General features: G+C 46.7%; 2 protein-coding genes across 3 annotated transcripts in view; one reads left to right on the top strand and one right to left on the bottom strand.

Annotated features, from left to right (window-relative positions):
• Nucleotides 1–1,557, bottom strand: part of GTF2E1 (general transcription factor IIE subunit 1) — a 118,918-nt gene extending 117,361 nt beyond the window's left edge. Inside the window, exon 1 of the mRNA XM_064143382.1 lies at nucleotides 1,482–1,557. The gene's annotated coding sequence lies outside the window, so the exon portion shown is untranslated. The remainder of the gene's footprint in view (nucleotides 1–1,481) is intronic.
• Nucleotides 1,558–1,781: 224 nt separating this feature from the next.
• On the top strand, nucleotides 1,782–22,055 carry RABL3 (RAB, member of RAS oncogene family like 3). Of its 2 annotated transcripts, none has more exons than XM_064143380.1 (8): nucleotides 1,782–1,907; nucleotides 2,328–2,419; nucleotides 6,590–6,719; nucleotides 11,774–11,888; nucleotides 15,564–15,714; nucleotides 16,555–16,626; nucleotides 18,041–18,079; nucleotides 21,713–22,055. In XM_064143380.1, exons 1-8 carry the CDS (start codon nucleotides 1,862–1,864, stop codon nucleotides 21,776–21,778), a joined length of 711 nt encoding a protein of 236 aa, XP_063999450.1. In that variant the 5' UTR covers nucleotides 1,782–1,861; the 3' UTR covers nucleotides 21,779–22,055. The 2 variants fall into 2 exon arrangements, with proteins under 2 accessions (XP_063999450.1, XP_063999451.1); XM_064143381.1 differs by lacking the exon at nucleotides 1,782–1,907 and adding an exon at nucleotides 1,956–2,021.
• Nucleotides 22,056–22,892: the final 837 nt, after the last annotated feature.

Below are 22,892 nucleotides of genomic sequence, written 5' to 3'. Positions count from 1 at the left end.
GCTTAACCCCAGAATTTCCTCTTAGGTTTCTAATAGGAAGAAAGTAGTAACTGTTTTTCATATTCTGGATTCAATGAAACCTGGAACATGACACTCCTCAGTCTGATTTTCAGGAATCCCAGAAAGAAGTTAAAGATTTATGAAAAGTATTAGGTTCATAAGGGTGTGGCAAAAAGTGCCTCCACTGTGGATGTAAGCAACAGACAAAGAAATTAAACAAGATCATAAGCTAGCTTTAACTCATGTAGCTTCTACATTTACAAGCATTCCCTAAAGCATCCTGTATGAGAGGCAGCTGCAAACAGTATCTTAAAGGATGCAGGAGGTAGGAATGAAACTGTCATCACCCCTGCTCTGCCTTCTCCTGTACCAGCTCTGGCACACATAAAGACCTGCATGTGCAACAATTTATATCACTAAAGGGCAATAAAACACCTTCTTTCTTCCCCCTCCACTAATTTTTCTAGGTTTTTCTGCACAGCTAGTGGAAGAGTCCAATGAGCAACAAAACCAGCAAACATGAAAGGATGCCTGCGCAGAAGATGAGAGAAGGAACTACCTTTCACGGCTGAAAAACACTGAACAACCCACATTTCATCAAAACATGCCTTAACTGCACACTGCTGGACACGCTTTCCAGACTGCAGATCTTCCTTATTCATTCTGAGTCACTTGCAATGACAAATGTTTGACAAGTCAGAGCCATTTAACAACTTAGTGCTATTACAAGATTGGGATGCTCATTTGCTTCTCAGGGAACCAGCAAGCTTGTGAAGCCAGAGGAAAACTAGCAAACAAAAAAACCCACGTTTTGCTGAACGGAAGGGTTTCACTGACTGATTCTACGATTCTATTCTATTGTTTGGACTCAAACAAAGGTCAAACTTGGCGAAACAAAATTAGTTAGATTCGTTGCAGCATCAGTTACTCCTCAGAGTCCCATAATCTACTGAGTGGAGAATCCCTTGCTGTCAACACAGCTTCCTATCCCCTACTCATTTCATGTGGTTTTAAACAGGCAATTGCGTAGACTCCTGTGGACCAAGAGTCTTGAGGGGCCCAGCAGCATCACCTACACAAGAACCAAACAAGAAAGACCCACAAACAATAGACAGGGAAACGCCAACGGCGGTTTGGAGCCAAAGGCGGCCCAGCCAGGTAACGTGAAGGGCGCATGGCCCGCCAGTCGGCGGTGCCTGCGTGCCCAGCCCGTCAGCAACACCCAAAACAATCTGGGGAAGACAGGAACGCAGCGCCGGGCCGGGAGGGCCTCTGAGGACCACAAGTACCCGCCGTTGAGCTCCCGGGAGGCAAAGGGAAGGAGGAGGAGGGCCCTAGTCGTTAATTTCCCCTGGCAGCACCACGTTGAGTCCCCGGCCGAGACAGCCGCTGGCCAATATAGCCTGACGGGGTGAACCCCGGCAGGTGACCCCGGCAGCGCAGAGCGGGCACGACCCCAACTCACTGCAGCCGGCACTGACCTGCCGCGGCTCCCAGCTCTCGCCGCTCCAGGCAGCGCTTCCGGCGGCTTCGCCAGGGCACGTTACAGCCGCGCCCTCTTGTGACGTCACAGGGCGCCGGATGTCTCGCCCAACGGGGTTCCGCGTGCCGAGCATGCGTAGTACCCCCCACGGCCACCACTCGCATTGCTCATGCGTCACCGTTGAGCGACAGAAAAACAAGCCAATCGGCTTCTCACAGGGCCCCAGCGTTCCTCCCCTCAGGGGAGTTTAAACCAATCAAGAGGGAAAGCGGCGCCAATCACTTCAGTAATGAGCCAATAGGCCGAGAGAATTATGCGCTGGGAGTGGCGGCCCTGGGAGAGGGAGGGGTCTCCGGGGTTGCTGGGAGGTGGAGTAAGATGGCGGCTTTGGACAGGGTCAAGGTACTGGTGTTGGGTGACTCGGGTGAGTGATCCTCAACTTCCTACCGCCACCCCCCTGCCCCGTGAGAGGGCTTGGGAGGTCTCCTTCCGCCACCTTCCCTCGCACCGCGGATGCGAGTAGAGACCCTCCCCGGAGGTACCTGGGGGCGCATGCGTGTCCCGCTGTTCCTTCCTTCTATCCCCCCGCCCCTTTCTCTGCTTAGAAGCCAGCCCCGGGAGCTCTCCGAGCTGTGTGGGCCGGGGCCTTGTTCGTCTTGCGTCGCGTCCCCTGTTGCAGCGAGTGCGGAAGTACGCGCCGGCGCTTGGGGCATTGCTCCTCGTAAGAGCTTACCGGCGGCTGTTAGCCGCCCCTGCGAAATGGCCTTTCGTTAGCGCTTCACTCCGCGGGCTTCTTACCTGGCCTTGTCTCATCTGCCGAAACCCGTCCTCTGTGCACTTGCAGGTGTCGGAAAGTCTTCCCTTGTTCACCTCTTATGCCAAAACCAGGTGCTGGGAAACCCGTCGTGGACAGTGGGCTGCTCGGTGGATATTCGAGTAGGTGACGTGCCTGACCTCTTTATAGTCCTACCTTAACATGTAAGCGTAGAGAAGGGCCTTGGGGTTTCCCCCCACCTCTTTTGCAGCTTATGGCCGAAGAAAGAGGTGTCTTTCAATGTTTCCTTTTGCTAAGGGCCTAATCTTTTAAAGCAAATCAGAATGCTGGAGAGTTGGGCAGAGGTGAACCTCATGAAACGCAAGTGTAGAGTCCTACGCCTGGGGAAGATTAACCCCGTGCACCACGAGGAAGGATCTGAGAGTGCAGGTGAGCAGCAAGTTCACCACGAGCCGGCAGTGTGCCCCTGTGGCCAAAAAGGCCAATGGTATTCTGGGGTGCATTCAGGGAGTGTGACATGCCGGTCGAGGGAGGTTCTCTCCCCACCCTCTGCTCTGTTCGGGTCAAATCTGGAGTATCATGACCAGCTCTGGGCTTCCCAGTTCAAGAGAGACAAAACTGCTAGAGAGAGCCCATCAGAGGGTCATAAGGATGATGAGGAAACTGGACCATCTCTTTTACAAGGAGAGGATGAGAAACCTGGGGCTCTGTAGCTGAAAAAGAGACTACTGAGATGGAAACTTAGCAATATCTAAAGATTGGAGGTCAAGGAGATGGGGTAGGGCTGTTTTCAGTGGTGCCCAGCGATAGGACAAGAGGCAAAAGGCACAAACTAGAACACAGGAGGTTTCACTTGAACTTAAAGTGAAACTTCTTTCCTTTGAAGGTTTTGGAGCACTGGACCAGGCTGCAAAGAGAGGCCGTGGGGTCACCTTCTCTGGAGACATTCAAAACCTAACTGGATATGTTTTTGTGCGTCATAGAATCAAGCAGGTTGGAAGAGACCTCCAAGATCAGCCAGTCCAACCTAGTCCTGTCTAGTCAACTAGACCATGGCACTAAGTGCCTCATCCAGGCTTTGCTTCAACACCTCCAGGGACGGCGACTCTACCACCTCCCTGGGCAGCCCATTCCAATGCCAGTCACTCTCTCTGGAAACAACTTCCTCCTAACATCCAGCCTAGACCTCCCCTGGCACAGCTTGAGACTGTGTCCCCTTGTTCTATTGCTGGTTGCCTGGCAGAAGAGACCTACCCCACCTGGCTACAGCCTCCCTTCAGGTAGTTGTAGACAGCAATGAGGTCACCCCTGAGCCTCCTCCAGGCTAAACAACCCCAGCTCCCTCAGCCTCTCCTCATAGGGCTTGTGTTCCAGGTCCCACATCAGCTTCATCACCCTTCTCTGGACACCATAAGCTCTATTTCAAAGCATTTATCTCAATGACAGCATAGAAAGGCTACTCAACTGTGTGTCCACTCCCAACATAGAGAGAAAATCCCTGATACAATATAACTTGGCCTAGAGGAACAGATTCAGAGGCACTGCTTCATAATCTTGGAGAAACACACTCTGCCTCCAGACACTTCACAGAATGGTAGGGGTTGGAAGAAACCTCTGAAGATCATCTAGTCCAACTACCCCACTAAAAGCAGGGCCACCTGAAGTAAACCACAAAGGAACACATCCAGGTACATGTTGAATGCTTCCAAACTCCTCAACCTCTCTGGACAGCCTGTTCAGTACTTTGCCACCCCCATCTGGCTACAGCCTTCCTTCAGTTATTTGTAGACAGCAATGAGGTCACCCCTGAGCATCCTCTTATGTAGGCTAAACACCCCCAGCTCACTCAGCCTCTCCTCATAGGGTTTGTATTCCAGGCCTAGGTGACCATGCTTTTACAGGAGGCTTGGACTAAATCATCTTTGTAGGTCACTTCCAGCTCCTGCCATTCTGTGGTTCCGTGATTAAATGTGAACCATGCACTCGTGTAAGGAAATTTTGGCCTTGTAAGATTGTTAAAATCAAGCAAAGCATCTATTATTTGCAGTGCCTTTCCTTACTTCAGCATCCACTGGCTTATTGCAAGCTATGCAGTTGAAGACACAGAGTAATATTGTCCTGCTCTGGCAGGGAGATTGAACTTGATGATCTCCTTGGGTCCCTTCCAACCCCTAACATCCTGTGATCCTGTGTAAACCATGCTTCCCTGAGAAACAGTAAATGCACAACTAAACTGTCAGACAATTTACTTGTCTGAGGAGAAAGGATTTACTTGTTTAATTTGAGGGTGCTGACCATGACCAAAAGGTTACTTGTATTGTCTGCTTATTGCAGGACCTACTGTTAAAACAGTAAGGATCTTGATCTAGCAGTTTTTTGGCCCAACCTGCAGTCCTTAGTGTGGTAGTGCTAAATGCTTTTTTTCTTTTGTCACTCTTTGTTGTGTCCTCACTTAAATTTAAGCAGATTAGGAATACATATCTAAAAATTGTGGAAAGAAACATGGCAGTCCTGTGTGACTGTGGAGTGAAACTACCTAGAAAAAATTGCTGTTTGATTAAATTCATAGAAATAACCAGGTTGGAAGAGATCTCCAAGATCATCCAGTACAACCTAGCACCCAGCCCTATCCAGACCATGGCACTAAGTGCTTCATCCAGTCTTTTCTTGAACACCTCCAGGGATGGTGACTCCACCACCTCCCTGGGCAGCCCATAATCTCAGTTGAGATGTCAGTGTGAATTAGGAGAGGAGAAAGGGTACAGGGATTTGGAATCTTCACCCTGTGATCACACTTGTTTAATATTCTGGCACTACTACCGTGTACGTTTTAAGACTCTAGAAGTCATCACCATTTTCACCTGTTTTATTAAGATGCTAATAGTTAATATTGAGGTGGAAAGGATGCTTCTTGCTGACTTAACCAAGCTCCATCTCTTCTGAGAGCTTAGGCACCCTATAGCCACTGCTTGACTCATTCCACCTTCCTTCTGCTTGAGAGATTGGCTTAGTATCAATATGAATCATAGAATCAGTCAGGGTTGGAAGGGACCACAAGGATCAGCTAGTTCCAAGCCCCCTGCCATGCCTAGGGACACCCTATCCTAGAGCAGGCTGCCCACAGCCTCATCCAGCCTGGCCTTAAACACCTCCAGGCATAGAGCCTCAACCACCTCCCTGGGAAACCCATTCCAGCCTCTCACCACTCTCATGCTCAACAACTTTCTCACATCCGATCTGAATCTCTCCACCTCCAGCTTTGCTCCATTCCCTCTAGTCCTGTCAATCCCTGATATCCCAAGAAGTCCCTCCCCATCTTTTTTGGAGGCCCCCTTCAGATCCTGGAAGGCCACAAGAAGGTCACCTGGGAGCCTCCTCTTCTCCAGACCGAAGAGCCTCAACTCTTTCAGTCTGTCTGAAAGTCTCACAGCAGAGCTGCTCCAGCCCTCTCATCATCCTTGTGTCCCTTCTCTGGATATGCTCCAGCATCTCCACATCCCTCTTGTGATTGAGGCTCGAGAACTGGATGCAGTACTGCAGGTGGGGTCTCAGCAGAGCAGAGTACAGGGGGAGAATCACCTCCCTTGCTCTGCTGACCACACTTCTCCTGATGCAGCCCAGGCTCTGGTTGGCCCTCCGGGCTGGAAGTGCACACTGCTGGCTCATGTTGAGCTTCTGGTCCACCAGCACCGCCAAGTCCCTCTGCTCAGGGCTGCTCTCCAGCCACTCACTGCCCAGCCTGGATTTGTGCTTGGCATTGCCCCGACCTAGATGCAGGACACTGCACTTGGTCTTGTTGAACCTCATGAGGTTGGTTTGTGCCCAGCTCCCCAGCCTGTCCAGGTCCCTCTGGATGGATCCCTTCCCTCCAGCCTGTCTGCTGTGCCGCACAGCTTGGTGTTGTCAGCAAACTTGCTGAGAGCACACTTCATGCCTCTGTCCATGGCACCCACAAAGATGTTGAACAAGACTGGTCCCAGGACTGATCCCTGAGGGACTCTGCTTGACACTGGCCTCCACTTGGCCATGGAGCCTTTGACAGCCACTCTTTGGGTGCAGCCATACAAAGAGTTCTGTATCTATCTCATGGTCCACCATCAAACCCATGTGTCACCAGCTTGGAGACCAGGATGTGGTGTGGGACAATGTGAAAGACCTTGCTTAGGTCCAGGTAAATGACATCAGTTACCCCTCATCTATGAATGTTGTAATGAGAACTGACAAATTTCTGCCCAAGTAGAGTAATCCTTTCAGATGAACGCTTAAGTGTTACATGGATTCATTCCTGTGAGCTGGTGCTGTGGTTATGTACGATGTGAATTTCTCATCAGATTCATGACTACAAAGAAGGGACTCCAGAAGAAAAGACCTACTACATTGAGCTGTGGGATGTCGGAGGTTCGGTGGATAGCACCACTAGTGTGAAAAGTACACGAGCAGTATTTTATAACTTGCTGAATGGTAAGTGTGATGTAAATGTCTTCTTCAAAAATTCTGTCTTTGTCACTCCTGTTATTTGCTGTTTCTTGCTTTCAGGGCAGGAGCTGTGTGAGTCTTACTGAAAGCTATCCTGTTGTCTTTTCTGATTTTGGTATATTTATACAGGAAAAAAATCCATTTGTAGGCAGAATGTTATGGATATAATTTGGAACTGAGACCTGGTTTAGGTAAATGTGCAGATGAGTTTCATCAGCCTTTTACTTCAGTCTTGTCCAACTGGTACAGCAGAGTCTTTGAAGTTGTCATAGAATCATAGAATCAACCAGGTTAGAAGAGACCTTCCAAGATCATCCAGTCCAACCTAGCACCCAGCCCCACCCAATCTACTAGAGCATGGCACTAAGTGCCCCATCTAGGCTTTGCTTGAACACCTCCAGGGACAGTGGCTCCACCACCTCCCCGAGCAGCTTATTCCAATGCCAATCACTATCTCTGGAAAGATCTTCTTCCTAAAATCCAGCCTAGACCTCCCCCAGCACAACTTGAGACTGTGTCCCCTTGTTCTCTTGCTGGTTGCCTGGAAGAAAAGACCAACCCTCACCTGGCTACAGCCTCCCTTCAGGTAGTTGTAGACAGCAATGAGGTCACCCCTGAGCCTCCTCTTCTCCAGGCTAAACACCCCCAGCTCCCTCAGCCTCACAAGGCTGTGTTCCAAGCCTCTCACCAGCTTCATTGCCCTTCTCTGGACACATTCCAGTATCTCAACATCTCTCTTGAATTGAGGAGCCCAGAACTGGAGTCTTCCAGCTACATTTGCAGACATAAAGGTTGTCTTCACCTTTTCACAACAGATACACATGTCTATGTGTGACCTACATTTTGTGTTCTATTGAGTTCCAATATCTACGGCAGACAATGATACGAAGTTATGTGGGCTTCAATAGCTGTATCCTACCTTGGCAAGTTTGAACTCTTCTCCCACAAAATTGCAATATGCTCATAACCAGCTTTTCTCTGCTCATTTCATTTGCCAAATTATTTTTAACAGTGGGTTCTTACAAACTTGCTGTATACAGAAGCTACTGTTTTTTCCTTCAGCTGAGACTTAAAGGATGAGCAGTTCATCTGTGTGGCTAATAAGAGATCATAAACGTGACAATGCAGTATTTTGGTTCTTACTTTTTGGCATTCAAGAATTGTTCAGTGAAAGTGGGTGTACACAAGGTTAACAACTGGTTCTGAAAACCCATTTCAGATGTTGTGTTTGATTTTCTTTTCTTGTTCCCAGTCAATTGAAGGCCCTTCAAGAACATGTTAAGCCATACAGTAAACATGGTTGCTCTGTAATTATTTAACTAGCTATCTTTTCCTCTTGGGAAAGGAGGAAGAAATCTGTTTCTAGATACCTCTAGCTTATATTTACCTTTGTAAATAAGGTTTCAGTTTAGTTTTGCCTTCAAAGGAAACCTATTTGGTATATGAAAAGAATTTATTTCTTTTTGACACCAAGTACACAGTATGCTAGTGAGTGTAGGTCAGACTTGGAAATACTCTAGAATAGTGCATTAGGAGATGAAATACTGAATTTATGTGTCTGAATTATAATTGATTATATTACTAAAATAGAATTATTTATCACAACTGCTCAAAAGGTATTATTAGGTGGCTCACATATGAACCTGTTCACTTTAGTAGTTAGCCTTGGCTCTGGTTTATCTCCTTCCATTAATTCTTTCATTAGAGCATGTCTCACAAATTGCCTCTGTTTGACCTGATTGAAGAAGAGAATGTGAATGTGTTCCTTCTGCCTGACTGCTGCTTTCTGGGCTTGCAAGTGGTCTGAAAACCTGAGCTCGAAAGACATTCAATGTTTGGTTGCAGCAGCATCTGTGAAGGCTGACAAGGAGACCCAGTTTTTGACAAGGTTTCACTACAGTTCTGCTTTCGTGAGCCTGCATTTGGTGTGTGGACTATTGTAGTCTAGGACAGTGACTGGGCAGTAAGGCTGTGGCTTACAGACCTTAATGGGGGAGGAATGTTTCCTTTAGTAGTCATTGGTCCTGTCTGCTTTTGTTTGATGTTGATTCAGTCTTTTTTCTGCTGTTGCAACTAACTGTGTACCTTGTCAGTGAGGCAGATAAGAGGGATGACCAATCAAAAGCATAACTGTGGAAAAGGAAGTTCCACATAAAAAATAAGGAAAACAATCTTCCCTTTGAGAGTGGCAAAGTACTGGAACAGGCTGTCCAGAGAGGTTGAGGAGTTTGGAAGCATTCAACATGTACCTGGATGTGTTCCTTTGTGGTTTACTTCAGGTGGCCCTGCTTTTAGTGGGGTAGTTGGACTAGATGATCTTCAGAGGTTTCTTCCAACCCCTACCATTCTGTGAAGTGTCTGGAGGCAGAGTGTGTTTCTCCAAGATTATGAAGCAGTGCCTCTGAATCTGTTCCTCTAGGCCAAGTTATATTGTATCAGGGATTTTCTCTCTATGTTGGGAGTGGACACACAGTTGAGTAGCCTTTCTATGCTGTCATTGAGATAAATGCTTTGAAATAGAGCTTATGGTGTCCAGAGAAGGGTGATGAAGCTGATGTGGGACCTGGAACACAAGCCCTATGAGGAGAGGCTGAGGGAGCTGGGGTTGTTTAGCCTGGAGAAGAGGAGGCTCAGGGGTGACCTCATTGCTGTCTACAACTACCTGAAGGGAGGCTGTAGCCAGGTGGGGTAGGTCTCTTCTGCCAGGCAACCAGCAATAGAACAAGGGGACACAGTCTCAAGCTGTGCCAGGGGAGGTCTAAGCTGGATGTTAGGAGGAAGTTGTTTCCAGAGAGAGTGACTGGCATTGGAATGGGCTGCCCAGGGAGGTGGTGGAGTCGCCATCCCTGAAGATGTTGAAGCAAAGCCTGGATGAGGCACTTAGTGCCATGGTCTAGTTGACTAGACAGGTCTAGGTTGGACTGGCTGATCTTGGAGGTCTCTTCCAACCTGCTTGATTCTATGATATGCTGGGAACTTTCATAGGACAGTGTGCACAGTTGTGTGAGGGAGTGGAAATGTTTGTGAAAGTGTGGTTGGTTTGTAGTGTGTGGCAGCTTTGGGAGTGTAAGATGAAAGATTAGGTTAGTAAACTGTTTCTGTCTATAGGCTGTGAAGCATATTGAGAGCGAGTCCTCGTGAAAAGAGGTGCAATTCCATTTTGTCCTTGAATGGTTTAAAATCTGGAGGAAGTGGGAAGATTCCACAGGTTGCTGAAGGTGTGAATAAATATAAGAAATTTGCTAGCAGTAGTTAGTAATTGAGTTAGGAACTGTAGTTACCAGAACTGGGTGTCAGTTAATACAGCAAGGAAGTTTGGCTGGCTGGTTTTCTGTCTCAGAATTTAATTTTTGAAGGATCATGGTAATGAGAAGTGCAGAAGCTTAATCTTAAATACATAACATATTACCAATTCATGTTTCTAGCAGCCGTTTGGTCGACTGTGGGAAAAGTTACTAGAATCTGTTTCTCCTTTTGGGTATCTCCCCAAGTATATACCATTACTTCTTGAAAATTCAGAAAGTCAATATTGCTCTCTAAGCTCATTAAAGCGAAGAAATGGTATTTAGACCTTTTTAGATGGTGTGACAAAAAGACAATTATGTTTACTGACCAGGTAAAACACAGAAGGGATGAATTCTGTGCTGCAGTTCCAGTATCATTAGGATTACACATAGTTGAATCAGGCAATGCTTGCAAGCCTCTTGCAGGTTAAACCCTAAGGTGACTGTTTGTGCTCTTCTTTCATGAGATTTTTCTCTTGGCTTTTATCCAATACCTGATAAGCAAAACTGTTGCATCCTGATAGTTTCAGCTTTACTCCTTCACAGTATCTGAACTGGCTGTACATCCCCTTCCTCATTCTCAGATACATAGGAACCACTTCTGTCCAATCCCTGATAAGCAACATTAAAACTGCTGTGCAACATCTTTGTGGGTATCATGGGCAGAGGCATGGAGTGCGCTCTCAGCAAGTTTGCTGACAACACCAAGCTGTGCGGCACAGCAGACAGGCTGGAGGGAAGGGATCCATCCAGAGGGACCTGGACAGGCTGGGGAGCTGGGCACAAACCAACCTCATGAGGTTCAACAAGACCAAGTGCAGTGTCTTGCATCTAGGTTGGGGCAATGCCAAGCACAAATCCAGGCTGGGCAGTGAGTGGCTGGAGAGCAGCCCTGAGGAGAGGAACTTGGCGGTGCTGGTGGACCAGAAGCTCAACATGAGCCAGCAGTGTGCACTTCCAGCCTGGAGGGGCAACCAGAGCCTGGGCTGCATCAGGAGAAGTGTGGTCAGCAGAGCAAGGGAGGTGATTCTCCTCCTCTACTCCTCTCTGCTGAGACCCCACCTGGAGTACTGCATCCAGTTCTGTAGCCTCTATTACAAGAGGGATATGGAGATGCTGGAGCATATCCAGAGAAGGGACACAAGGATGATGAGAGGGCTGGAGCAGCTCTGCTGTGAGACTTTCAGACAGACTGAAAGAGTTGAGGCCCTTCGGTCTGGAGAAGAGGAGGCTCCCAGGTGACCTTCTTGTGGCCTTCCAGGATCTGAAGGGGGCCTCCAAAAAAGATGGGGAGGGACTTCTTGGGATATCAGGGATTGACAGGACTAGAGGGAATGGAGCAAAGCTGGAGGTGGAGAGATTCAGCCTGGCCGTGAGGAGGGAGTTGTTGAGCATGAGAGTGGTGAGAGGCTAGACTGGGTTTCCCAGGGAGGTGGTTGAGGCTCTATGCCTGGAGGTGTTTAAGGCCAGGCTGGATGAGGCTGTGGGCAGCCTGCTCTAGGATAGGGTGTCCCTAGGCATGGCAGGGAGTTGGAACTAGCTGATCCTTGTGGTCCCTTCCAATCCTGGCTGGTTCTAGGATTCTGTGTTGCATCCTCATAGTTTCAACTTTACTCATTCACTGTACTGAACTGGCTGTACATCCCTTTCTTCATTCTCAGCTATGTAGAAACCTGCAGATGTCATTTAAGTAAAATAGGGTTAATTTTTTTCTCCAAACTGAATAGCACCTTACTGCTATCTCTTTTGTTTTAGGGATAATTTTAGTTCATGACTTAACCAACAAGAAATCATCCCAGAATTTGTATCGCTGGTCATTGGAAGCACTCAACAGAGATGTTGCTCCAACTGGAGTTCTTGTGACAAATGGGTGAGTGAAAAACAATGTGCAGGGTTAAGAATCAGTAATCACAAGCTGTTTTGGCAGTTTTGGATCATACCTAAGGATACTTGAACCGTAGAATCATAGAATCGACCAGGTTGGAAGACAATTCCAAGATTATTCAGTCCAACCTATCACCCAGCCCTGTCCAAAATCCAACCAACCAACAACAAAAAACTCCACAAAACAACCCCAAGACCCAAATACCAACAAAAAAAAGAAACAAACAACCATCTCCCCCTCAAAAAAAAACCCACACCAAACCAACCCTCATCAAAATGCCCCAAATCAAACAAAACCTAACAAAAACCCCTAAACTAGCCCCCCAAAAAAATACACTCCCAATTAAAAATATCATAGAATCAGTCATTTTGGAAGAGACCTCCAAGATCATCCAGTCCAACTTAGCACCCAGCCCTGTCCAGTCAACTAGACCATGGCACTAAGTGCCCCATCTAGACTTTTCTTGAACACTTCCAGGGAAGGCCACCACTTCCCTGGGCAGCCCATTCCAATGCCAATCACTCTAGCAAAAACTTCCTCCTAACATCCAGCCTTGACCTCCCCTGCCACAACTTGAGACTGTGTCTTCTTGTCCTCTTGCTGCTTGCCTGGCAGAAGAGACAAACCCGATCTGGCTACAGCCTCCCTTCAGGTAGTTGTAGACAGCAATGAGGTCACCCCTGAGCCTCCTCTTCTCCAGGCTAAACATCCCTCAGCCTCTCCTCACAAGGCTGTGTTCCAGGCTACTCACCCCCTGCATTACCCTTCTCTGGACACATTCCAGTATCTCAACCTCTCTCTTGAATTGAGGAGCCCAGAACTGGACACAGCACTCAAGGTATGGCCTGAGCAGTGTTGAGTACAGGGGAACAGTAACCTCCCGTGTCCTACTGGCCACACTGTTCCTGATCCAGGCCAGGATGCCACTGGCTCTCCTGGCCACCTGGGCACACTGCTGGCTCATGTTCAGTTACACTATCTACCAGTACCCCCAGTCCCCTTTATTCCTGGCTGCTCTCCAGCCACGTTGTCCCCAGCCTGTAGCACTGCTTGGGATTTTTTTGGCCAAGGTGCAGAACCCTGCACATGGCCTTGTTAAATCTCATCCCACTGGTCTCTGCTCACCCATCCAGCCTGGCAAGGTCCCTCTGCAGGACTCTCCTACCCTTAAAGCTAGATATGGCTAGATACTTAAGGACAAGAAGAGATGTCAAAGAAAATCACTCTTCTTTGTGTTTTACGCTGCCACCAGATTCTCAAACTTAGATCTTGCTTTAAGGGAAAAAAAAATGTTTACTGTGTCCTTCATTTGTCTGAGGCCTCTGTGAGAGTGGCTCCAGTCCCTGGTACTTGAAGACTTGTGTGTCCTATTTACAGGTGTAAAGCCTCCCTAGGGAAGTGTTACAGGATGGCATGTCTCTGTTCCAAAAGGCAGTTTTCCTCAGTGCACCCAGACTATGGAAGTTCACTTAATTGCTTTTTATTCTGAAGGATGGAAAAATTATTTCAGGAGTGTGGCTAAAAACAAGCTTAGAAAGCTCTGCTTAAACAGTGTGTTCCTAATTGGATTTCCAAAGTATTATCAAGTACTTCCTCCAGTACATCTATGCTCCTGTCATACTTTTTTTTTAAGGTTTTAAGATCACTGATAAACCTCACACAGGGTCAGGTAAGCAATAATGAGGAGGAGCCTTTTGTGGGAAGAATATAAATTGTGCATCAGCCTTTGCTGGTGTGCAGATACATAGGAGAAGGAGAAGAGAATTTGCACTTATATAAACTACTAATTTCTCCTTCTTCCTCCCACATAGGTTCTTCACAATAATTTTAATTTTCAAAAGCTTCATTGCTCTCAGGGACACATGCTCCGCTACTAGCAAGTTGTTGCTATTGGGTGTAAAATTACTTTCTAGAAAACTTGGATTAGATAAAAGCCAATCTCATAAGATTCTACAAGACCAAGTGCAAGGTCCTGCATCTGGGGCATGGCAATGCCAAGCACAAATCCAGCCTGGGCAGTGAGTGGCTGGAGAGCAGCCCTGAGGAGAGTGACTTGGGGGTGCTGGTGGACCAGAAGCTCAACATGAGCCAGCAGTGTGCACTTGCAGCCTGGAGGGCCAACCAGAGCCTAGGCTGCATCAGGAGAAGTGTGGCCAGCAGGGTGAGGGAGGTGATTCTCCCCCTCTACTCCACTCTGCTGAGACCCCACCTGGAGTACTGCATCCAGCTCTGGAGCCTCATTTACAAGAGGGATGTGAATATGGTGGAGTGTGTCTAGACGGGCCACGAGGATGATCAGAGAGCTGGAGTAGCTCTACTATGAGGACAGACTGAGGGAGTTGGGGCTGTTCATCCTGGAGAAGAGGAGGCTGCACGGTGACCTTCTTGTGGCCTTCCAGGATCTGAAGGGGGCCTACCAAAAAGCTGGGGAGGGACTTCTGAGGCTGTCAGGGATTGACAGGACTAGGCGGAATGGAGCAAAGCTGGAGGTGGGGAGATTCGGACTGGATATGGGAAGGAAGTTGTTGAGCATGAGAGTGGTGAGAGGCTGGACTGGGTTTCCCAGGGAGGTGGTTGAGGCCCCATGCCTGGAGGTGTTTAAGGCCAGGCTGGATGAGGCTATGGTCTGCCTTCTCCAGGGTAGGGTGTACCTGGGCATGGCAGGGGGGGTTGGAACTGGATGATCCTTGTGGTCCCTTCCAACCCTGACTGATTCTGTGATTCTAAAAAAACAAAGTTATTATTCTAGCTGAGAAGAATCATTGGAACTTTTGACATTTAATTGTGATTTTATTTTATAAAAGCTGTCTCTGATAATTTTTCATATCTGAACCATAATGGAACTCACCTTAAGGTGGCTACCTTTACTTAAATGTAGAATTTGTAACTTGACACTGCAGTATTGTTATTTCAGCCCTCATTGATCTAATGTAGAAAAAGGGTAGTGTTTCACCCTTACTTGATACAATATTGGAATCTCTGTTTCTTTCCTGCTTGTATTAGCATTTCCTCTGTGGTTCACCTGTGCTGAGAAGAAATCCAGCTCAGGTGGTTTCTTTTCTCTTTCAGTTCCTCTGCAGTGAATTAGAAGCAGAAGCCCTCCCTTAATTTACAGCTACTGCATGTTCCCACTTAGATAACTAATGACCCTTAATAAATAATTGACTGTTACTTGAAACGGACAGGGATGATGATGCTATGAGGACAGGCTATGAGAGTTAGGGCTCTTCAGTCTGGAGAAGAGAAGGATTCGAGGAGACCTTATAGTGGCCTTCCAGTATCTGAAGGAGACCCACAGGAAGGCTGGGGAGGGACTATTGACAACGTCTTGTAATGACAGGATGAGGGGTAATGGGTTTAAACTGGAAGAGGGGAGATTTAGACTAGATGTTAAGGAGGAAGTTCTTTACAGTGAGGGTGGTGAGACACTGGAATGGGTTGCCCAGGGAGGCTGTGGCTGTCTCCTCCCTAGAGGTGTTTAAGGCCAGGTTGATTGAGGCCTTGAGCAACCTGCTCTAGTGGAGGGTGTCCCTGCCTACGACAGGGGGTTGGAGCTGGGTGGTCCTTGAGGTCCCTTTCAACCTAGACCATTCTATAGTACCCCTATGTCCACTTACACGACCAGCACTCATTCAGTGTTGTGTTTGTTTCCCTCATCAGTGACTATGACCGTGAGCAGTTTGCAGATAACCAGATTCCACTGCTGGTAATAGGAACTAAGCTGGATCAGATCCCAGAAACTAAGCGGAATGAAGTTTTGACCAGAACAGCTTTCTTGGCTGAGGATTTCAATGCTGAAGAGATAAATTTGGTTAGTGTCCTTGTCATAAGGGTTTGTTTGTTTGTTTTTCCATATGGGGGCAAGTCCTATTTTTTTTTAAAGATAATGACAAAATATCAGGTTTGGAGATTGTCTCACTGATGTTGGAGTCGTGCTTATTTTGAGTGGCTGTCTCATTTACTTGATAAAATAATTGCCTTTATTTCAATACAGGGAGTTAGAGGGGGTGTTGGATAAGTTTAGAGTTGATGGTTTGCAGTTTTCTGTGTTCTTAGTTCTGACACAGACTATAGTTGAATGAAAGATCAAGATGTCTTTATTTTTATAGACCTACAAATGCACATGGTTTTAACTTGTATTTTACATATATAGCTCTATATGCCACTATAAAGATGTGCGTGTTTGTGTCTGTACATGCGTCTGGAGTATTGTGTCCAGAGAGATGAATTGCTACTGGAGGGTCTCCAACAGAAGGCTAGAGAGATGATTAGGGGACTAGAGCATCTATCTTATGAGGAGAGAGTGGGAGACCTGGGGATTCTTAGCCTGGAGAAGACTTAAGAGGGGATCTTATCAGTGCTTATCAACATCTAAAAGGTGGGGGTCAAGAGGTCAGTGATGCACAGTGATATGGCAAGAGGCAGTGGGCACAAAGTAGAACACACTTAAACAGAAGAAGGGGAGAATGCAGAGGGGTATTTGGAATTCTTCAATTGATCACAGAACACAAGTTGGCCTTTTCTCTAAAAAACTATGGAGCAGAAATCAGCCAATAGGTTTTCCCTAACTGTGTCAGGTGAAAGGGTGTGTTCACTTCCTTGCCTTGATTTCCCTGTCTTTGGTTTGTTGCTGTCTTCTGTTGTGTTCTAGGATTGCACCAATCCTCGTTATCTGGCTGCAGGTTCATCCAATGCTGTCAAACTGAGCAGGTTTTTTGATAAGGTAGGTCAAGTCCATTAGGTTTTATTGTTCTGCATATTGAGTGCTGTGATTTGAACGTCAAACAATGGCAGTAAATGTGTGGAGTTACAAGACTGTGGTTAGCTTTGTTGATCTCAGTTTAAGCAAATTAGGAATGAAGAATTCCACAGAATCACAGAATCACAGAATTCAAGCCCTTCAATCACAGCCCTTCAAGATCATGGAGTCCAATTATTAGTTTCACACTGGCAAGTCCTTGACTAAATCAAATCAAATTTAAGCAAATTAGGAATGAAGAATTCCACAGAATCTCAGAATCACAGAATTCAAGCCCTTCAATCACAGCCCTTCAAGATCATGGAGTCCAATTATTAGTTTCACACTGGCAAGTCCTTGACTAAATCAAATCCCTCAGCACAACATCTCATCACTATAAATTGCTATGGTGGGAAAGGACCACCAGGATCATCCAGTCCAACCTTCATCCAAGTATCCTTCATCACTAGATCATAGCCTCAAGTGCCACATCCACTCTCCTTTTAAATGCCTCCAGGGATGGTGACTCCACCATCTCCCTGGGCAGCCTGTTCCAGTGCCTGACCACCTGCTCAGTGAACAACTTCCTCCCAACATCCAACCTAAACCTCCCCTGATGCAACTTGAGACCATTTCCTCTTGTCCTATCATTAGTAACTGGGGAGAAGAGACCAGCTTCAGCCTCACTACAACCTCCTTTTATGTAGTTGTATGGATTCAGCATATTACTCTCCCTTCCTGCAAAGAAGGATCAAGGTCTACTGTGAAAATAACAGGAAGAATGCTCTGATTTAAGCATTTGCTGAACAAAGTGCATCATAGTGCAGCAGATCATTTCCTGCAGTAGGTCACACTTTAGAGGAGGTTTGGCTTGGATTTTCATTGGAGGAGGCTGTAGGGTTGTACAGGGTGATACAAACCACTTTTTGATTCTTAGTTTGACAGTGCTGCCTCCATAGGTATAATTCAGCACAGATACTGGGGCATCATTTTCAGAGAGCAGGACATACTACCTCTTCTCAAGCATTATCTATGCCCAGGGGCTGCTCAGAACCACTGGAGCTGTAATGCATCTGCAGCATGAGCAGATGCGTGATCTGGTGCTCAGAACTTCTGCATCTGCAGAGAGGAATGGGAATAACTGATGCAGTAAGGAGATATAAAGTGGGGTGAATAAATTTGGTGTGCAGAAGCTGAGGACGACACAGCTTTAGGAAGAACAGCTAGAGGTGGCAGCTCCTTGTATCTGCAGCAAAGCAATAGGCCTGGGGCAGGAGCTGTGGATTTAGACCTTGTCCCAGTTAACCATGAGTTTCAGCACTTGCATATATAGTGTTGACTGGAAGCTGAGCTTATGCAAATGCTGTGCCCACTAAGATCATTCTCTGTTTTTTCTCAGGTTATAGAGAAGAAATACTTCTTAAGAGATGGCAGTCAGGTTTGTAAATTTTTCTCCTGTATTTTGTTTCTCTCTGTGTAATCTGAACTGCTGACAGTGTCCTTTTTAAAATGTAGGCTTCATGTGGTGTAAATGATAATCTGTGCTGGTAATCGTGGTGGTTTTTAAGTCTGTGGGAGCACAGCTGTTTTGGATAGACAGAAAAATGGCTAACATCAGTGCTACAGTGCTGTGGACAGAGTGGCTGGAGAGCAGCCAGGCAGAAAGGGACCTGGGGGTGCTGGTAGATAGTAGCTGAACACGAGCCAGCAGTGTGCCCAGGTGGCCAGGAGAGCCAATGGCATCCTGGCCTGGACCAGGAACAGTGTGACCAGCATGACAAGGGAGGTTATTCTTTTCCTGTACTCAGCATTGGTCAGGCCACACCTGCTGTGTCCAGTTCTGGGACCTTCAATTCAAGAGAGATGTTGAGGCACTGGAAGTACTGGAAGTCAGCTGAAGTATTTGTGATTGGCAGTGCAATAATGCAGTATGCTAACATAGGTGAAGTTCCAAGAATGAGGTAAAACGGGCAAAAAAAGATCTTTCAAATCTGTCAGCTTCAGGCTGCTTGATTTTAGACTTAGACTAGAGATGCTATCTTGAAAGTCTTATTTTGCACAGCTGGAACTACCATTTTGTCTTCTATAGGTAGTTTTCACAGAACTAGTGAAGCCACAAGGAAAATGTCAGCATGATACCAGCTTTTAATCCAGCTGTTACAAAACGAATAAACTGTTTTCAGTGGAGTCGGTGAAGAATTACTCTTTTGTTTGGGCAGGCCACTTCAACTTTTTGTGTCCCCCATCTTCCCATATGCAATCTACCATGCAGGGTTCAAGCTTGAGAAGAGCAGATTTAGATTGGATGTTAGGAACATCTGTGAGGGTGGTGGAGCAGTGGAACAGTTTGCCCAGGGAAGTGTTTGAGACCTGTTCCCTGGACACATTCAAGGTGAGGCTTGACAGGGGCCCTGGGTGACCTGGTCTAGTGGGGATGTCCCTGTTGATTGCAGGGGAGGCTGGACTACATGACCTCTAGAGGTCTCTTCTGGCCTGGACCATTCTATGATATGTTTGAGTTTTGGGCCTGAATAGAATCATAGAATCAGCCAGGTTGGAAGAGACCTCGAAGATCAGCCAGTCCAACCTAGCACCCAGCCCTATCCAGTCAACTAGACCACGGCACCGAGTGCCTCATCCAGTCTTTTCTTGAAGACCTCAAGGGACGGTGCCTCCACCACCTCCCTGGGCAGCCCATTCCAATGGGAAATCACTCTCTCTGTCAAGAACTTCCTCCTAACATCCAGCCTATACCTACCCCAGCACAACTTGAGACTGAAAACCCTAACTAGATGTAAATTGTGGGGACTTTTTTAGTAGGCTTTAATTTTGGACAAGCTCTTTAGCTTTCGCAGTGCACTGATGAAGTGTGTAACTTAAGCAGTCGGTTTTGTATTGTAAGTTAGGTTTTTGTCTGATACCATCCAGAATGTCCATGTTCTCCTGATGGGATTTTTGTAGTGCCTTGGTCCAGACCTGTCGTTTTAAGAGACTGTATTTCCCATGGGAGTGTGGAATTGTTTTGGGAGGATGCATTTCACAGAATGTTAGAGGTTGGAAGGTACCTCCAGAGATTGAGTCCAACCCCCCTGCCAAGGCAGGATCCCCTAGGGTAGTTCACACAGGAGTGCATCCAGGTGGGTTTTGAAAGTCTCCAGAGAGGAGACTCCACAGCCCCTCTGGGCTGCCTGTTCCAGTGCTCTGGCACCCTCACTGTAAAGAAGTTTCTCCTCACATTGAGGTGAAACCTTCTGTGTTCCAGTTTGTAGCCACTGCTTCTTTGCTGCTGACCACCAAAAAGAGATTGACCCCAGACACCCCTCAGATATACATTGATCAGATCTTCTCTCAGTCTTCTCTTCTTCAGGCTAAACAGCCCTAGGTTTCTCGGTCTTTTCACAAGGGAGATGCTCAAGTTCCCCAATCACTCTCACAGCTGTCTACTGGACTCTTTCCAGCAGGGCCCTGTCTTTCTTGGGCTGAATCTCCTGGGTCTGCCGCTTCTACTTGTATGTAGTTAGATGTAAATGTTGGTCTGGACTGCAATCATAGTTTAATGATGCCAGTAGGATAGACATCTTCAGTATTAAAAAGCAGTGCATCTCTGAGGGGATCTGACTGCAAATCTGTTTGAAATACTGTGCTGCTTTGTGCCAGGCTGGGATATTTTGGTGAGAATAATTCTTCTAGGCTGTGAAAAGGCAGAAATGGTGGTGTCTACTGCAGTCATAGGCTTGCTGAGATGGGTAAGAACAAGAACACAAACATAGATAAGAGAGTTACACTCTCTTTGGCTCTGGCTGCCTCCCTTCTCTCTCCCTAACCTGCTGTCTGTGTAACTAATCCCTCTGCTTCCTCACTCCCCTTGGCCAATCCTCCAAACTCACCTTGAACATAAGGCAAAGCCTGGGGTAAGGTAGAGGGGTGGGAGGAAAGTGGAAGGGTGGTTGGGAGCCCCTCCTGGAGACTCTGGTTTTTGGGAAGGCTGTTGTGTTTCTGTGTTACTTTTTAACTTCTCTCTCTCTGTCTATAGCTGTATAGATTGTAAATACCTGCTTGTATCTTGTGCTAAGATGTAAATATAAAGCTTCATTCCTTAGTTTCCAGCTCGTCTGAGTCTAGTTTGGGTGATTTTCTTAAGTGAGGGGGGTCGGGTGACACCCAAACCATCACAAATACTATTAAGCTAGAGAAGCTTCTGGTGGTTTCAAGTAGATTTTCTTTGTGAGCACTCCTTGTCACAGTGTAAACAGTGTCTACTGATTGGCTGCAGAAGTCCTCATCCTTTGCATTGTTGCAGCTGTTTGTATTCTGATAGTTTTATTGCAGCTTTCAGTGATTGCTAAAACTGCCCTTTCACCTACCAGCAAAGCACTGTAGGCTCAGGATAGAAGGCAAAAAACTCTCAAGAACTCTTTAATAGGACTTGGAATGGGTTGCCCAGGAAGGTGGTTGAGGCCCCGTCCCTGGAGGTGTTTAAGGCCAGGCTGGATGAGGCTGTGGGCAGCCTTCTCTAGGGTACGGTGTCCCTGGGCACGGCAGGGGGTTGGAACTGGATGATCCTTGTGGTCCCTTCCAACCTTGACTGATTCTATGATTCTATTTTAGTTTTAAAAATGAACAGAGGAGTTCTTGTATGCATTTGAATCTGGGGGAAATAAGGAATTTGGAATCTGCAGTTGACTGGTTTAAGATTTACCCAAGAAATTAAGGCTTTCATTGTAAGTTTTGCCCAAAAGTCTGATGGAGCTCTGTATAAAGAAATCATAGAATCAACCAGGTTGGAAGAGACCTCCAAGATCATCCAGTCCAACCTAGCACCCAGCCCTATTCAGTCAACTGGACCATGGCACTAAGTGCCTCATCCAGGTTTTTCTTGAACACCTGAAATGAGCCATACGCAAGTTTTGCAGCTTAATGAACATTGCTGAAGCCTTTTAGTCCTGATTCTGGAGTTAGCATGGAAGAGGAAGATATTGTTGAAGTTGACTTGGGAACAGGTGCTCAGTTATGGACTAGAGGGGGAGCTCACACTGATTCTGACGTGATGACTTCTATTTCCTGTCTCTAGATTCCTGGCTTCTCTGAAAGGAAAAGGTTTGGAGGAGGACCACTGAAGAGCCTTCATTATGACTGAGAAATGAAGAAGTGGAAGATGACTCTATAAGGACATTCCCATTCTGACTGGGTGCTTACGTCAAGCAGAGGGAAGATGATATTATGGCCCAGTAGACTGTCAAACCTGCTTTTGCTGGAAAAGACTTGGAGAAGACTTTCCCAAAACATAATCTGAAGCCTAGAGCATTCCTTAGGATTGCAAACCCTATGGATATATGGGAACATTTTTTGGGGGAAGCGTGCAATAAATTGAATGCCTCTCACACTGCTCTGGGAAGGCTTCATCCTACACTGTGCATATGGATGTGAGGTTTTCATTTCCATTGTGGAAAATCTCTGGACGCTCTTTGCGATGAACTGCATTCATCTTAACCTGTAAAGGAAAGGTGACACTAAGTGGGCTTCTCATTTGCAGTAAAGTGAAAAAGAAAACAACCAAAAATCAAGTGACCAAAATGTAAGGATGCCTAAGGAATGGTCTGGAAAATAATAGAAAGCCTTTATTAATTGAATGGTGTTGTCTGGCGTGGGGTAGACTGTTCAGCCCTATTCAAAAGGGATAAAATAAACAGGCAAGAGATGAAGGAAATACTTGAAGCCTTAAAAAAAGTCTGGAGTAGAAAACAAGTGGTATCAGTTCTGCTACTCAAACTAAAATGGTTACTTTGAAGAGGGTAAAGTGAATCATGTATTCCTGTTTATCTTTTCAGAACTAAGTGTGGTCTTTTTATTTAAAAGAATCACAGAATCAGTCAGGGTTGGAAGGGACCACAAGGATCAGCTAGTTCCAAGCCCCCTGCCATGGGCAGGGACACCCTACCCTAGAGCAGGCTGCTCACGGCCTCGTCCACCCTGGCCTTAAACACCTCCAGGCGTGGGACCTCAACCACCTCCCTGGGCAACCCATTCCAGCCTCTCACCACTCTCATGCTCAACAACTTCCTCCTCACCTCCACTCTGAACCTACCCACCTCCAGCTTTGCACCATTTGCTCTAGTCCTGTCACTCTCTGATAGCCTAAAAAGTCTCTCCCCAGCTTTTTTGTAGCCCCCCTTCAGATACTGGAAGGCCACAAGAAGGTCACCTTGAAGCCTCCTCCACGCTGAACAGCCCCAAGTCTTTCAGTCTGTCCT

The sequence above is a fragment of the Pogoniulus pusillus genome, chromosome 5 (assembly GCF_015220805.1).
Source record: "Pogoniulus pusillus isolate bPogPus1 chromosome 5, bPogPus1.pri, whole genome shotgun sequence".
Lineage (NCBI taxonomy): Eukaryota > Metazoa > Chordata > Aves > Piciformes > Lybiidae > Pogoniulus > Pogoniulus pusillus.
This window is presented reverse-complemented; position numbering and strand designations above follow the sequence as displayed.

Coding starts and splice junctions, on each gene's coding strand:
- RABL3 (XM_064143380.1), top strand. CDS start 1,862: ATGGCGGCTTTGGACAGGGTCAAGGTACTGGTGTTGGGTGACTCGG. Junction 2,420..6,589: donor GCTGCTCGGTGGATATTCGA/GTAGGTGACGTG, acceptor ATTTCTCATCAG/ATTCATGACTACAAAGAAGG. Junction 6,720..11,773: donor ATTTTATAACTTGCTGAATG/GTAAGTGTGATG, acceptor CTTTTGTTTTAG/GGATAATTTTAGTTCATGAC.